The 18,064-nt window shown below is 44.6% G+C and overlaps 1 protein-coding gene across 2 annotated transcripts in view; it reads right to left on the minus strand.

The window, feature by feature from the left end:
• Sil1 (SIL1 nucleotide exchange factor) overlaps positions 1–18,064 on the minus strand; it is a 236,064-nt gene that overhangs the window by 143,809 nt on the left and 74,191 nt on the right. For both annotated transcript variants that reach the window (XM_021150502.2, XM_021150503.3), the window contains one exon: positions 10,815–10,953. In XM_021150502.2, coding sequence (XP_021006161.1) covers positions 10,815–10,953 — 139 coding nt within the window. The remainder of the gene's footprint in view (positions 1–10,814; positions 10,954–18,064) is intronic.

Here is an 18,064-nt window from a genome sequence, read left to right on the forward strand (position 1 = left end):
AGTTTTAAAATCGGTGGGGAGGGGCTGGTGAGATGGCTCAGTGGGTAAGAGCACCCGACTGCTCTTCCGAAGGTCCAGAGTTCAAATCCCAGCAACCACATGGTGGCTCACAACCATCCACATCGAGACCTGGCGCCCTCTTCTGGAGTGTCTGAGGACAGCTACAGTGTACTTATATATAATTAAAAAAAAAAAATTAAAAAAAAAAAAAAATCGGTGGGGAAAGTCCTAGATTTGAAGCCAAACAATTCTAATCCCCCTTCAGAGAGAGCCACCTACCCCACTGTGTGGATATAAATCCAAGATGGAATCTAGAAAACAGAGGAAAAAAAAAAAAGAAAAGAAAACAGAGGAAGACAGCCAGCCTGGAGAGACTCGTGTCTACCTGAGTAGTGCTTCCCTTCACATCCACAGCCTCCAAATGCCACATTACTTTGTCCTCTAGTGGTCCTCAGCATAGGTTATCTCTCCACTGGCCTACGTTTGTTTGTTTTGAGGCAGTGTCACACAGTCCAGGCTGGCTTGCTCTCCAGCTCTCTATATGTAGCTGAGAGCAAACAATGTACACAACAGAACTTAACATGGGGGGGTGGGGGGGCAATTAAGAAAGAAAAAAAAAAGCAAAAGCAGGTTTTCTTCTCTACCCAATTACTGGACTAAAATTCCTGTATCTTCTTAACTCTCAGCCATGAAAGACAGTAAACAACCTCTGCTCCTCTGTCTAAAGCAGAGTTAGCAAACGCAGGAGAGGAGAAACCAGAGAAGTCAAATGAAGGTGTTCTCAAAATATGGAAGCTATTGCTAGGTCCAGGAGATCTCTTTCTTTCCATACTCCTGGGGTGGGGATGGACTGTTACAAATATACCCTATTACTATTCCATAAACACTCACCTCTGCCCCCATAAACTAATTAGGGCCACAGATAATCAAATTTCAAATTGTTTAATCCAAAGAAATAGTTCCCATCTTCTAAACAACACCATTACACAAAATATAAACATACTTTTCTGGGAATTTAAAAATATTAGATAAAGTTCAATTTTTGGTTTGCCCAAATTAACATAGTATGGGAAATAAAAGAATTCAGCAATGTGAGTTTCTGAGCAACAGCAGCAGAAGCTTAGCCATGTGCAGCAGCACTGTCAGCACAGCCACAGTCTGAGAAGCAGCAGACTCACAGCGCCGCCGCACAGACTGCCCTGCTCCACTGCCACTCTTTCTAGGTGTACTGGAAAAGCAGTGGCTAGCATGGTACAGATGCCACTCTGACAAGCCACTGTCAAGATTCTCACAGTATCCTATAGATACCTCCTGTCTTCAGAAAAGGGACAGACAGCACTAGCTCACAGGAGGTCTTAGAGCTCTCTAGCCTTCCTGCCTCTGCCTCCTAAGTGCTGGGATTAAAGGTGTTACCACCACTGCCCTGCCCAGCCTGAATTTTAAATCCATTTGTATTCTTTTCCAATACATACCAAAATCTCTCTACAAGAAGCATCAATGGCTCTGCCTTTGGGAAGTCTTCCCTTCAAGTACTCTTATCACAGAGCTGCATCCCTGCCTAGGGGTCAGTCCTCCCTATAGCTTAAGCTCATAGAGGCAAGCCTCTACCATGCCTTCCATAGAGTTCCTACATGTGTTCTGTTAAAACTAAGCATGCAAGAAGTTCTAGAAAAGGGTCTCTCAGTCTAGCTCCAGGCCAGCCCTTGAGAGTTATTCTAAGCCCTGCATAATCCCTTTGGAGATGGTTCAAGCTATCTCACCAGAATGGTGAGGCCAACTCCAAAGAAAGAAGGGCAGTTGGAGCTACACAGATTTCCTAAACTGAAGCAGAGTCCTTGGCACGAAGGCTGACTCTGGTATTGACATCTAGTTCTTGGTAGTCCATGCTCAGTCTAAGGTTTTCATCTCACCCATTTTGGGAGTTGACCTTTGAAAGCTAAGGCTGTGCCACTCTGATAAGTACTCTTGATTAAACCTTGGGGAGAACAGGTGGATGAAAGCAGGGGCAAGGAGGAGAAGGGCCATCGCATGAGCATTAAGCATACAAATACTTGTTAAAAAGAGGCTGGCCAGCAGCTGCTGTCTCTCATACTCCAGCCCACAGACTGCACCCTGGACCTCAGCCTGTCCTATCTCGGTAATAAAGCCAAATCCTGGACAGAAATGTTCTGGCGGCACTGCAGAGCTCAGCCAAGTACAGAATGCCCTCAGCATTGGCAGTACCTGCAATGGAGGTAGCAAGTCTTGTTGTCTGAGCCTCAATCTGTTCATTTTGGGGTGGGACTCTATCTGCTTGCGGAGGGGCAGGATAGATGTCCAGGCAGGCTAGAGAAGAAACTTACCATCAAGAGAAATGAGACTGCTCTGAAATGAAGAAATGAAATGAAGAAATCTAAAAAGTCCTCAGAGAGTCTTCTGGGACCTTCATACATGTCTGCCCGCCTGCCACTCTCCTCTCCTACTGTAGGGTCATTTGTCAGCCTCAAGGAGCCTGGCATCCTGTCTTCCTCAAGAAGTCCTGATAAACCAGGGCAGCTTTGTGTACTCCCACCTCCCTGGCCCAAATCCACTGCCACCATGTGCCATGGCTACTTTGATAGCCAGGGTTCAGAATTCCTTACCTCCGAGCTTTTTGGTCACTGTAAATCAGTTTAGCAGGAATTCAAATGTCTTTTGGGGTAATGATAATATTGAAATATTATTTTATGTTGTTCTTCTGTATTAAAAAGCTGGTTCTGGAGTTGTAAAGTTTCTGACTTTGTGGTAGGGGAAAAAAAGCAAGGCAGAACAGCTAAAACCAATTAGACTACTAGTCTCATTAAACTGCCTAAAATGTTTACTAAGATTTCTCAAGATTTCAAGATTAGTATATGAATTTCCTGTACCTTGAGATTTATAAGTTTATTTGGTACTGTGTAAAAACCAATGCCAGGTGGCAGTGGTTGTGTAAGCCTTTAATCCTAGCACTTGGGAGACAAGAGGCAGGAGGATTTCTGAGTTCAAGGCCAGCCTGGTCTACAGATTAAGTTCCAGGACAGCCAGGGTTACACAGAAAAACTGGGTCTCAAAACACACAAAAAAACAATGTTTAATGAAAAAGCTTTCTATGATAGACAGAAACACCAGCTCCTATTGGTGACCCTAAGGTCTCCAAGGAAGATGGTAGGGCACAGACCTTAATTGCAGTAACACTAACCACTGGGCAAAGCTGCCACATGACATGCCAGCTCCCAGGGCCTGCCTACACTGTGGACACTGTTGGGTTGACTGATCTAGTCTCCCTCACAAAGGAGGGTCAGTTTTTTCAAATTCTTCATCCACAGTTAAATCTCTCAAACTTTTGGTCCTGTGCAACAGCTGAAGATGTAATGCTGTTGCGTGTGACAGCCAAGGACCCATGCATGACCTCTGCCACCCCACCCCCCACCCCCATGAAGACCATCATGAGAACCTAGGGTAACTGTCCAGAGAGCTGGTATGTCTGACACTTTAATTAGTACAGAAGCCATTTATTTGGATTACACTTCCTGCTATAATTTATCTTCGCAGGTCTCTGATGAGACTGAAGGCTAACTGTAGCTCTGTCATTTTCTAGAGCTCCTAGGTCTCCTGCTGAGAAAGGCAGACACTGTTTACTTCATACCAAAAGATAAACTCACAAAACAGGTTTCAATGTAACTTTTACTATTCCTTTATTTAAAGTAACTTGCTCTCCAAAGACTGTTCTCAATAATCAACCACTTAAATGTGTCTAATGAAAAATAATTGGATACAAAATTTTAAATTTATGTAAACTATAAGTCTAAAAATAAGTTATAAATGTCTTAAGATATAAAAGCCTAAATAAGTTATGAGGTTCTAAGAAAATAATTTAAGATAGATAAACACAAATTATAAAGATGTAGAAATGATTTTAAAGATGAGAGATATTTCAGATTTCTTTCACTCTCTATACTATTGTTATACTAAGATTTCAAAAGTTCAAAGTTTTAACATTAATCAGAGAAGGTCTGATAAGCTGGTGGAGCACTGACTACTAAAGCTGGTGGAGCACTGACCACTAAAGCTGGTGGAGCACTGACCACTAAAGCTGGTGGAGCACTGACTACTATATGAGTAACAAGTTCAATATTTAAGTTTCCTCTAGTTGTTTTCTAAACATCGGGTTTAAGAGGCTTCTCACGGTGCTAGGAGTTCTAACAAACAGGAAAATCCTTGACTTAACTGAAAACTGATGGTATTGATGGATAGTCATTGCCCTAATCCTCGATCAGCCTTTGACTAATAATCCCAGCCTTCCTGGGCCCTGACAATCACATCCTAATTTCACCAGAAAGTAGCCACAGAAGAGAACAGATTGTCCCTTATCCTCAATAAAACACTAAGATATTAGACCAAAAGGAAACTCCATGGCAAAGGGAACAAAATGGCTACCTATAGAACCTGTTGGCATACCAAGATTATATGGCCTTAAAATTTTTATTCTTTCTGTGCTAACCAAACAGATATATATGACCAGGCCAGGCATCTTTTGACACATTAAAATTTTGCTTCCCCTCCTAGATAAAGAATGCTAAGACCTTATCAAGGATTAGACAGGGACACATAAGACAAGGTGTGATGCTGATGGATCCTGTCTCCATCTTGAGCCTGAAAGCCATCTTACAGTAAAGAGAAACTAGGTTCATTCCTGTTTATGATTAAACCTGTTTCTCAAGGATTGGGCTATGTCCCACCTGTAATCCTAACTACAAATGTTTCTGTATTGCCTGTTTCAGGAAATGGCAACTATGCCTTTGTTTCAAAAGGTTATTATGACCACCTTGTAATGAATATGTTGTTATGACCACCTTGTGACCACCTTGTTATGACCACCTTGTCTTTGTTTCAAGAGGTTGGTTTTTTGTTTTGTTTTGTTTTCCAGAGCTGAGGACCGAACCCAGAGCCTTGTGCTTGCTAGGCAAGCACTCTACCACTGAGCTAAACCCCCAACCCCTGTTTTTTTTTTTTTAATATAAAGTTATGCACTTTTTAAAAATATTTATTTATTTTTATGTATATGAGTACACTGTAGCTGTACAGATGGTTGTGAGCCATTATGTGGCCCCACTTACTCCGGCCCAAAGATTTACTTATTACTATATCTAAGTACACTGTAGCTGTCTTCAGACACACCAGAAGAGGGCATCAGATCTCAGTACGGATGGTTGTGAGCTACCATGTGGTTGCTGGGATTTGAACTCAGGACCTTTGGAAGAGCAGTCAGTGCTCTTAACACAGAGCCAAATCTCCAGCCCGTTTCAGGAGGTTGTTATGATCAACTTGTTATACTTAGGTTCTGTTTCTGTAACCCCACCTATTTGCTTGCCAAATCCCCCATTTGGAAACCCCCTAACTCCTGAACTATGAAAACCCTTATCTTCCCCCTGTCTAATGCTGCTCTCCTGATCTCTGCCTTTAGAGAGAGGCAGCCCATGTGTACAAGTCTTTAAAGGCTTGCTTTAATTTGGCCATGATGATCTGGTCAGTGGTGGTTTTCCTTGTCCCATCTGACAAACCTGCATTACCAAGGGGCAAAGCAGATGCTCAGAGTAAATAATGCTTAACAAAAGCCTGGGGAGGTGACAATTCTCAGGGAATCCCTAGGAGACTTGAAAGGCCCTAAGTTAGGAAAGGAAGGCATTGTACATGTGAATGAACCTAAGATTAGCTCTGAGTATCTCTCCTTGAAAGGTTGCTAGGTGTGGCAACTTGAGCTAAAAAGAAAGTAGAGACAGGTATTAATTCCAGTACTTGTGAGGCAGAGGCAGGCAGATCTCTGTGAGTTATAGACCAGCCTGTTCTACATAGCAAGTTCTAGACCAGCCAGGGCTACATAGTGAGACCCTGTGTGAATGTGCCATTACCTCCTAGTGGCAATCAAGAAGTCCCAGATCTGCACTCTGATAAGCCACAAATATTTAGGTATGGACTACCTTTAGGCTTCTGCTAGGCTCCCACCATGAAGGTCCCATGCCCTGGTATATGCACAGTTCTGCTGTGGGAAAAATTCAACAGGCATCCTGAAATGTGGTAAGCTATAAAGATGATCCTAGGAGAGGATGGTCTTCTGCCTCTCAGGTTGGAGAAATACTAGAAGCTTTGAACCTTCGTCTCACCTCAATTACAACGCGTGTGTATGCATGAAAAAAAAAATGATCTTTCTTTGCCCTGTACCCTTCAGCACATTGCTTCTAAAATGTATAGAACTTCCCTAAGTGACAGAGACTTTTATTATTCTCAACCAGTGCCTTTCAACCAGGCTAGAATTTACACTAATATGTGACTGTTGGTGGGGATACTCACAGGAACACCATGGAGCCTGGTCACCAGAAAGACTGCTTCGTGACTAGAGAGCTGGGATTCCAAGACACATCCTCTGTCTCTGGGGATCACTTATGGCCAGTGCTTGGGCATCAATCATGACTATGTAACAAAACTTCCATTAAGGGTCCTGAACAATAGGCTTTAGGGTAATTCCTCATGCCATTTGAATTGCAGGATGGTGGACCCACTGAGGACATGGGAGTTGGGAAGGCTGACCTCCATGGTTGCCCCCTTCCCCTTAGCGGCTCCTCAGTTGCACTACTGAGACCAAAAAGATACACCTAAAGTATTGTGTTCTGAGTTCTGAGTTTATTTAATTATCACAATTATCAAACCTACAGAAAGGGCATGAAACTCTTGGGTAGTGAGAGGTACAGGTAGCCCATGATTTGGAAGTGACATCTGAAATGGGGGCAGTGAGAGGGGAACTGAGCCTTTAACTCGCAGGATCTGATATGAATCCTTAGAATTGTACTAATTTCTTGGACACACAAGCCTCTCTGAAGCTGCAAAGGATCAAAAGCTCTAGAGAAACAGCCTTGTCACCTGGACTAGGGTCAGGTGCTCCTTCAGACAGATGTCCAGAGCCTGCAGGGAATCAGGCTCCTCTCTTAAATACTTGAAACCAGAGTAGTTGGTCTACTATAAATGAGAATTTTAAAATTCAATCCCCTCTTATTGCTCATGCAGATCTGAAATGATGACCAGATGGCTGGTACTCTGTAATTCTTAGATTGCTCTCATCAGTTGATGAATTAGATTTTTTTTTTCTCTTTTCCACCTCTCACATGAACATGTTCTTGTACAGGCTTCCTGCAAGCCCCCATCGACTGGGCTCTAATGCCAATATTTCAGGGATCCTCACAGCTGCCTTGAAGTCAAATTGGGTCAATAAGAAGCCTCAGGTTGAGAGTGGCTGTGCTTTCTTGAGCTCAGAGGGGCTGATGGGCAGCACTGACAAACAGGAAGGATGGGGAGGCCACTGTCCAGTATTCTCCTCACCCCCACTTCTCCTTCAAGTTACCAAAGGGTGCAAAGGTGTATTTTTTTTTTAATGATAACATATTGAATATGCTCTGTATGTCAGGTCCTTTAAGAAACAGCTTACACTGCCAGGCGGTGGTGACACTCGTCTTTAATCCCAGCACTTGGGAGGCAGAGGCAGGCAGATTTCTGAGTTCGAGGCCAGCCTGGTCTACCAAGTGAGTTCCAGGATAGCCAGGGCTATACAGAGAAACCCTGTCTCAAAAAACCAAAGAAAGAAAGAAAGAAAGAAAGAAAGAAAGAAAGAAAGAAAGAAAGAAAGAAAGAAAGAAGAAACAGCTTACACACACACACACTCACACTCAAACTCACATTCATACACACACACATTCTCACACACACATTCACATTCTTGCGCACAAGAGAGACTCATGGACTGGCGAGATGGCTCAGTGGTTAAGAGAGCCAACTGTTCTTCCGAAGGTCCCAGTTCAAATCCCAGCAACCACATGGTGGCTCACAACCATCCATAACGAAATCTGATGCCCTCTTCTGGAGTATCTGAGGACAGCTACAGTGTACTTACATATAATAAATAAATAAATCTTGAGAGAGAGAGAGAGAGAGAGAGAGAGAGAGAGAGAGAGAGAGAGAGAAAGAGACTCACACATACTCACATTCACACACACACACACTCACATTTACACACTCATATACATATGCACACACACACACACACACACACACTACTACTTATTGGTTGTCTGTCTAAGCTCTTCTTGCTGCAAATTAGTTTTGTCTGTAAAAGTTAAGATAGTGATAGCAACTACCCTCAAAGAGTGCCTGGTAATGCTTAGTAAATGTGAGCTATTTATCCCTGGCACAAGGTAGGATCTCAGAAAATGCTCGGGGAAGATAAAGCCATAGAGTCTGGCTATAATCAGTGTTCCATAATAACAAGTGCACAGGCACAAAATTCTGGAATCCAGGAGTCCTCAGCTCCAGGACAAATGTCTCAGTTCCCTGCCCAGAACCAAAAGGATCTGCCAGCAAACAGCTTTCCTTGCTTGCTTATGAACAACTGGTGCTGAATCCACACTCAAATGCTTGCTGTGGCTCTGTTAGGTGAGGCAGATCCCAGAATAAACCAAAGAAAGGGAGACAGGAAAATCACTTCCAGGAACAAGCAACTCCCAGTGACGATACTGACAGTAATAACGATTGCAGGCAAACTCCAGGGGTGAGACCTGTAGCTGTCTCAGTGCTGTTTGGCTGAATCCAAGTCCCCACCTGGCCCAGTGGGAAGACCTAAAAAGTCACAAGTGCCAGGCTGCAGCAGGTAGTCTGGCAATCTGCCTTTCAGTAAGCCTAGCCTATAACCCAAACAGCCCATATACCCTAATAATCTTCCCTTTGAGGCAAAAGGAAATCAGAGGTACAGCCTTCCCATCAAAGACCAAAAGTCCTTCCAACAGAAGGACAGAACTGGTTGGCTGAGATAGGGTCAACAACTATCTATATAAACTTGCCCTTGTTTTCAACATCCCCAAACAGTGCTCACCATGTCCACCTCTGGCTCTCAAGCAAGAAACACTGTACTAAACATTCTGTTTGTGCTCATCCCTGCTCCCTCATCAAAACTGCTATTGAAGGAGGAAGAAAGAACATCTGATAACCATGTAAGTTTTTCCTTCACATCCTAAGTTCCCTTCCTCAGGTAAGATCACCAGGAAAAGAAGGCTGCATGCTCAATGCACCCTCAGTAGTGTCCAGTTCCACAAGTGGACTAAAGATGTGTACAAGTGGGAATTTACCTCTGAAAACCCCAATCTCTAAACCAAGCGATACACTGGGTAGAGGATTTGAATCTACAATGTGCTTTAGCTGTAACAGCCTTTTCAGTGCTTTAAGAGAATTTTGTACAGAAGAGTCTACAAGGAGCTCTTGAGAAACTACAAGCTAGAAGGTGTTGTCAAAGGAGCATCAGTTTTCCATGTACGATGAGTGCTTCTCTCTAGTTCCCAGCTCTCAGAGCCCGCTCCTCACTTAGTCCTAGCTCCTCCTTACAAAGAATACATGTAGGGGCTCTTGAGCCACTAGCAGCAGTGCTACTGCCAGAAGACTAGGCTCAGCTCAAAGTCTGAAATACTAGTGCTGTCCTGCTTGTAGTGTGGACCAAGGGCTTGATGGGGACTACTGACCTAGCCAAAGGGACAGAAGTGGAAGTAGGATCCCAGAACATCAGCCTCCATTGACTCCACACACTTTCCAGTTTACAAGACTACCAGTAACTTGACATAAAGTCAGAGGACCATAGCCACATCTTCTACCTCCCAACTCCTGAGAGCCTCTCCATATTATTCCTCAAAGGCTGAATTCTGTTCTCAGAGAAGCTGAGAGAGGACAGGCAGAGTTGGACCTGCTGAATCCAATACCTCTGTTCTACCTCTGTTCTTAAACTTCCCTCTGCTGAAGCCATGAGCTCTCACTTGGCTTCTTTGGGGCTTCATCAGTCTTCTGCAGCAGCTCCTACCCACATGCAAGCCTAGCAAGAGTGATCCTGCTACTGGCACATCAACGCTATCCTGGCAGCACAGCAGCACCGGGGGCTGTGAGGACATGGTGATGAATATCAGCGAGGACCTGAGGAAGCTGTACGATGACTGCTGCCAGAACTTGCCATCCACTTTGCCACAACACAGAACACAAGCTGCCTGAACCTGAGAATAGTCTCAGCGTTGGCAGAGCAGGCTCAAGGACGGCTGGAGCTGGGAAGGAGAAGTGGGAAGACAGCAGATCAAGGCTCCAAGGCCCATGACATTTGACATCAGGTGAATAATGCAACAAGTCATCTAACCTTTTGAGCTCAGCATTTCCACTGGAAGGTAGAGTCTAATAGTTCCTGAACAACATGGTGTACATGAGGAACTTAGCAGTGGGTCTGATTACAGTAAACATCTCACAACTGCAGGTCATTGTCATTATCACTTGAAACCCTGGACTCAGGGTCATAAAGGAGTTAGAAAGTTGTTCCCTCTGAAGATGCCTCAGTTACAATCAGGCAAGGACCAGCCCCTTTTTTTCTTGGCACAGGTTCCTTTAACAGAACATTTGGGCCCAGCACCAGTGATCAGGACTCTCCCATGAACACTATTTCAGCAGCATTGAGCCAAGCAGCAGCCCAAAATAGCATTTGCAGAGCAAGGCACATGTCACTGCCTCTCCTATGCTTCACAAAGTTTTCCATCACTTGCTCAGAAAGCACGGCCACCCACCACAGACCTCCCTCCCAGGGCACTGATAACACCACACACTGCTCTGCTGGAGAATGAGGTTCCCAAACCCCACTGCATTGCAGCTACCACTGTGATGGTCATCATGAGAATGCCTGCTCCCAACCTTCAAGAACAAAGGCATTTGTGGTTTTAAGTCAGTGTTTCTAAGGAGCAGAGCAAGTCCGGTACCTGGTTGAAGGGTCTGCCACTCTTGAGTTGGGTGGAACACCTCCAGGACCTCGGTGTCTAGCTCCTCCTCTTCCCTGGTCTCCTTTGTATCTGATTCCTGGTGGATGCTCTTCTCTGGGTTGGTGAGTGCAAAATTATTCTGAAAAGAGAAAATAGTGCGTGACCCACCACTCCAAGAAGGCAAGAAGAAAGAACCAGCTTGAGGTGATACACCCTCCCTGTATGCCCCTCCTTATCCTCAGACACGTTTCAACACCTGCAATTCCTCTCACAAGGTCAGCCTCAGAACCAGCACATGAAGCAAAATGGTTAAGTGAACACAGCATATTTTCGGGTATATACGGTATTTTTGTACATGTACAGGACCACCACCAGAAGATTCCATATTCTCTTGAAGGGGTTAAAGAAAATACTAGGGAGAGGGTTAGCACTGTTTTTACTTTCTGTTTAACTGCCTGAAGTAAATATGCTGGTGGCTGAGTTCTAATTGATTCCCAAGTAGTCTGGCAAATTCCCTGAAGATCAATAGGGCATAAATGTTCTGAAACATTCCAAACCATGGAGTAAAAGTTACAAGTGAAAATGTGGGATTCCAACTGGGCTGAGGCAAGAACATATCCCAGCTGGAAACTGCTCGCCAAACTTGCTTCTCCCTACACCAGAGACACCAAAGACAGGAGGATGGAATCCACTCTGAGCTTAGGAGGCTGGGAACATGAACACCAAGTGTTGTTCATTGTTTTCTTCCTGGTCTCCCTATTGTTTAATGTTTATTTTTATTTTATGTGTATAAGATCCTGGGGAAGTTGCCTTTGGAATAGTAGGAGGAGCCATACCAGCACAGGAACACAGGAGGCGACCCCAGCCACCCCACTCCCCTTCATTACTCTTCATCCACTTCCCAACTCCTACCCTAGTAGTGTATTTCTTAGAGACACATCTGCGCTCCCTCACTTTGATTTCTCAACAATTCTAACCTTGCCTGGGTAGTGTAACATGCAGGTACTCCCTCGAGTACTAGCCCAGCACTAGAAAGGAACTCTCGCCTGCCTGGGTCCCTTAGTGTCTCATCTTTAATTAGCTGTCAGAGGAAGGGTTAAGGTGCTAAGGTGCTGCTGATGACAATACAGAGCCTCTCCAAGAACTCTCACATTTAACAAGAAATAAAAGCATGAAATTTAGGTGGCAGAATTTCACACCTTGTTAAGAGCCAGAAAAGAAAATATCTTAGGCAAAAGACTGCTCTTAAGTCATTTCACAAATTAATGAGAACACTGACTACGGCACAGAGGTAAAGAACTGGAGCTCTCTGACATATAACACAAGTTCAAATCCCATCATTTGTGTGACTCTGGGCAAGTTATTTAACTTTTGAAGGATAGGTCTTTAGTTCATATACTATAAGCCACTAGCTCTGAGAACATGGTACCTGTCACCACCACCACTGCTGCCACCATTATCATCATCATCATCACCACCTTACTTATAAAAGCAGTCTACGCTTCTAGGTCAGAGAAGTCTGTGCTATAACTTAGAGGAACTACACAGTACAGCTTCACTCAGAACAGGTTGAGGGGAGATCACTCTGTGCCCCAGGAGTTCAGCCTAGCTCAAATCTCTCTTAGCTATTCAATTTTAAGTCCGCATAAAGATTAATACAAAAGGCAGGAGTTAGGGGTAGAGAGATGGCTCAGTGGTGAAAAGCACTGCCTGCTCTTCCAGAGGACCCTGTTTCAATTCCCAGCACCCACACGGCACCTCACAACCATCCGTAACTCCAGGGAATCCAGAGCCTGCTTCTGGCTTCCACGGACACTACAAACACATTGTGCATAGAAATACATGCAGGCAAAGCATTCACATACATAAAATTAATAAAAATGTTTTTAAAGAAAAGAAAAATGACTGTGTGTAATGATGAGTGTGATCCACAGTGCACAGCACTTGAGAGCTGATGGATGTGACCCACAGTGCACATCTGTAAGCATAGCATAGCACTTGAAAGCTCAAGTGACAGCAAGAGGGTCAGGAGAGCTCAAGTCTAGCCTCAGTTATATAAGCAACTGTAAGGCCAGCCTACACTATATAAGAGCCTGCCAATGGGAAAAGGAAGAATGGTAAGGAGAGAGAAAGAGGAATAGAGAGAAGGAGAAATAAGAGAGAAGAGGGGAGGGGAGGGGAGGGGAGGGGAGGGGAGGGGAGGGGAGGGGAGGGGAGGGGAGGGGAGGGGAGGGGAGGAGAGAGAATATGAATTAAGAACAAAATAGCAGATGTGTTTGTGAGACTACAGAGGAGAACTTGTCAGGAGGATGTGACCATCCAGGATTTCCAACTACCAAGTCTCTTGAGGCAGGTACTGGGTCCATCCTTTAATAACTGTATGTCCAAGACCTAGCACAGAAGACTTAGTTCATAACAGCTGAATGAGTGTGTGTGTCTGTGTGAGTGAGTGAGTGAGTGAGTGAATGAATGAATCATACTTCATAGACAGGTGTGACTTTGGGGCTTTTGACAACCCCTAATCCCTGAGTCTTCTGCAGACAGGTAGCAATATCATATTTAAGAATAAAGACAGCAGAGCGTGGTGGCGCACACCTTTAATCCCAGCACTCGGGAGGCGGAAGCAGGCGGATTTCTGAGTTGGAGGCCAGCCTAGTCTACAGAGTGAATTCCAAGACAGCCAGAGATATGCAGGGAAAACCCTGTCTCAAAAAAAAAAAAAGAATAAAGACTACTTTATCTGCTAAGTATCCAGAACCTATGACTGCTAGGACAAAGCCATGCTGGCCAGCCCCTGGCCAAAAGGGCTAGACCACAGGATTAGAACAATATTAATAAACATTTCCTTAGAACTGTGTAGATCGACTGCCTCCAGGAGCCAGGCAGAAATAGGTGAAGATGAGTGAAGTGGGCCAGGTGAACACAACAGGGAGCACTGAGTCTGTGGGGAACTTCGAGGTCAGGAAACTGCTAATTAAGGTCCAAGTCTACCATTGACTGGGTAGCCTTCTGGGACCCAGTGAATAGTGGGGAACTTCCTTGTTAACAGAGTTTCTCCTTCTCTGACCTTGTCTGGGATTTTCTAAGCTCCCACACTGGTCTCTACCTGAAGAAAGGCACACAGGATCAATTTCCTTTCTTCTGACAAGACCTGTTCAGTCAGCACCTGAGACTCCTGAAATGCTTCACCAGGCTAATGAGTTATGCCAGGAACCCTAAGGCCTCAGCCAGTGACCTTTGCCTATCCTAGTCCCTACCCTCAGTCCCCTAACTTTATAACTTCAATCACCCTAAGTAAAGTTGATCTGCCTACTGACAAGCAGCCCCAGTGTGATCATTCACCATACGAACTGTTTGACATCTCCCATTGCCCTTTTAGACCAAATCAGCCAATCCTTGAGAGCAGGGAGACCCATACTTTGCTAAGGAAACTGCCACTCTGCTGCACATGCCTGCTACATAACTTGAACACAAACAGAAATCTGGGTTTTTACGTGAACTGTTCTCATTTTTACACTACTAAGAAGACCAAACTAAACACCTAAGCTTTAAATTGCAACTTTGCTTTAGTGTATCAAGAAGTAAGTCCAGGATGTGTGACAGCAGGAGAGTAAGTCTCATAACCTAGTGTCTTAGTCAGGGTTTTACTGCTGTGAACAGACACCATGACCAAAGCAACTCTTATAAGGACAACATTTAATTGGGGCCAGCTTTACAGGTTCAGAGGTTCAGTCAATTATCGTCAAGTGAGGAACATGGCAGCATTCAGGCAGGCATGGTATAGGAGGAGAAGAGAGTTCTACATCTTCATCTAAAGGTTGCTAGAAGAAGACTGGCTTTCCGACAGCTGAGATGAGGGTCTTAAAGCCCATGTCCTCGGACACACTTCCTCTGACAAGGCCACACCTCCTAATAGTGCCACTACCTGGTCTAAACATACACAAACCATCACATTCCATTCCCTGGCTCCTATATGCTTTTCAAGCACATGAGCCTATGGGGGCCATATCTAAACATACTATAATGCAAAATACATTTAGTCCAACTTCCAAAGTCCCCATAACCTATAGCAGTCTCAACAATGTTAAAAGTCTAAAATTCAAATTCTCTTCTAAGATTCATTCAATGACTTAACTGTAATCCTCAAAGCAAGACAGGAAACCAGCTGGGCAAACTCCAAATTCTACATCTCCATGTCTGATGTGAAATGGTCTTCAGATCTCCACTCCTTTATCATCTTTGTTGACTGCAACAAACTGCTTTCTCCTGGGCTGGTTCCACTCCCTGTTATCAGCTTTCCTCTGCAGGTATCCCACGGCTCTGGCATCTTTAATATCTTGGGGTCTCCAAGACAACTTCAGCTCTTTGTTCCAATGTCTGGGATCTACACATGATCTTCTGGGCTCCTTCAAAGGGCTTGGGCCACTTCTCCAGTTCTGCCCTCTGTAGCCTTCTAGGCTCTGATTGATTCCAGGCTCTGATTGATTCCACTCCACTATGGCTGCTGTTCTTGGTGATCATCCCATGGTACTGATATCTCCAATATAGTGGTGGGGTCTTCTGCTGTAACTAGGCTTCACCAATAGCCTCTCATAGGCTCTCTTCATGGTGCCAAGCCTAAACTTCTTTGCACAACCACTTCAGTCCTGGGCCATCAACTACAACTGAGGTTGCACCTTCACCAATGACCTTCCCTGGCCTCTTGCAGTGCCAGGCCTCAGCTGCTCTCCGTGACCCCTTCATACCTTCAAAACTAGTACCACCTGGGTGATTCTTACAAGTTACCAAGTTTAGCTGCAGCATGAGGTACAACCTTGGCTATCTCTGTGCTCTCAGAAAACACTTCCCAGAAGATTTCACCTCAGTGATGCTGGTCTCTTCTTAATCACTGCTAATTTCTTAGCTCCAGCTAACCAGCATCAATTGTCCCAGTAGTCCCTTCTATTCTTGACTCTAAAGCCAGAGCCACATGGCCAACGCTGTGGAGCTCTGCTGCTTTGCCAAGTTGGAGCTTTATTACATTATCACCAGCCTTCTGTTTTCCAGCTCCCTTAGTGCCTATGCTTGGCTGTCCTGGAACTTGCTTTGGTGATTGACCTTGAACTCAGAGATCTGCACATCTCTGTCTCCTGGGATTAAACATGTGTACTACCATGCCTGGACTTAGCTTTTCTTCAGCCAGAACTTCCTTTGCCCCAGACTGGCCTTGAACTCAGAGATCTGCTTGGCTTTGTCACCTGGGATTAAAGGTGTGTACCACCATGCCTGGTCCTAAACTTAGCTGGGTGAAATCTTGCACTAAAATCCCATTTCTTTAATCTGTTAACTCCTAAAATACAGGATTCAGCTTCATTCTACTTCCTGTAGCCCCGTTAATACTTGAACCATATATTTTATATTTTTCCTCTCTCAGCTTGCTTGTTTTCATTAAAATGTTCTTCATAAGAGTAAACTTTAGTAACCACACAACAGAATTTATACCAGGCTGTTTTGAGACTTCCTTTATCAAAGCAAATAATCTAAATCTCCTCACCTTAGCCTCAGGCAGACTATTCAAACAAGCGCAAAACACAGCCACATTCTTCACCAAAATATCACAAAAACAGTGTCTAGGCCACATGCTGATAGTGTTCTCTACTGAAAGCGCTTGGGCCAGATCTGCACAATTTAAATCACTCTCAGCAACCAAGTCTTCCATATTCCTACTAGGATGGCCCATTAAGCCCTACTTAAAGCATTCCATTGCTTTCCAAATCAGGGAGTTCCAAAATCCACATTCTTCCCAATACAAGCATGGTCAGGCCTATCACAGCAGTCCCTGGTACCAACATCTGTCTTAGTCAGGGTTTTACTGCTGTGAACAGACACCATGACCAAGGCAACTCTTATAAGGACAACATTTAATTGAGGCTGGCTTACAGGTTCAGAGGTTCAGTCCATTATCATCAAGGTGGGAACATGGCAGCATACAGGCAGGCATGGTGCAGGAGTAGCTGAGAATTCTACATCTTTAGCAGAAGGTTGCTAGGAGAAGACTGGCTTCCAGGCAGCTGAGATGAGGGTCTTAAAGCCCATTCCCACAATGACATGCCTACTCCAACTAGGCTACACCTATTCCAGCAAGGCCATATCCCCAAATAGTGCTACTCCCTGGGCCAAGCACATAAAAACCATCACACCTAGAGAAGCAAGAAGTCCTTTACTGTATGGCAGATTTTTCTTGGGGAGATGCAACACAAAGGTCTACTAGTGCCAGAAAAGGAACCCAGGACAGACCAAAGTAATTACAGCACCAAAGTCCAATTGGTGACCCAATAAAAATGTTAATAAGGTTACTAACAGAAATAAAGGAGAAATTACTTACAAGGAGCAGGGTTAACTCAGAAGCAGCTTTGTCACCAGAAAGCCCACACTGACAACCCTGGCATTTTGTCCTTAAGCCTGGATGCAGCTCCACGTCCCAGGGTCTTCCTGCAGTGTGGCTGCTTCTTCTCTACCCACACGCACCACCCCTGCAGTGTGTACTCCCTTGTACACTTGCAAGGTTCCCCAAGAACATTCCAAGTGTTTGTACTTCCTGGATGTGTGACCTTTTGTTTGCCTCCTGCCTACCACACCTTCCACTCTACAGGCAAATGCTGCAACTTGGAGGAAATGGTGTAATTTGGAAGAACATGCCATTTAATGCTCTTCAAAACCCAGACAGGGCTAGGAGAGTTCATGCTGATGACTGGGGAGACAGGAAAAGCTTCTTTTTCTGGATTTCATTAACAAAGGTAACAGATCAGGTCCATCCAACAACAAAGCTGCTGCAGGTACCTGACATGGTTTCCTCCATAATAACAGACCAAAACCTAGAAAACAATCGCGTTTGCATAGTATTTGAAGCACAGCACTTGGGTGTGGTAGGGATGTGGCAGAGACATCATAAAGAATACAGATCAATCGTGGTGTGGTGGTTTGAACATGCTTGGCCCAGGGAATGGCACTATTAGAAGGTGTGGCCTTGTCAGAGGAAGTGTGTCACTGTGGGCGTGTGCTTTAAGACCTTCCTAGTTGCCTGAAAGCCAGTCTTCCCCAGCAGCCTTCAGATGAAGAGGTAGACCTCTCAGCTACTCCTGCGCCATGCCTGCCTGAATGGTACCATGATCCAACCTTGATAATGGACTAAACCTCTGAACCTGTAAGCCAGCCCCAATTAAATATTCACCTTATAAGACTTTCCTTGGTCCTGGTGTCTATTCACAGCA

This window comes from Mus caroli, unplaced genomic scaffold (genome assembly GCF_978045245.1).
Source record: "Mus caroli unplaced genomic scaffold, Mus_caroli_1 scaffold_19, whole genome shotgun sequence".
NCBI classification, from domain to species: domain Eukaryota; kingdom Metazoa; phylum Chordata; class Mammalia; order Rodentia; family Muridae; genus Mus; species Mus caroli.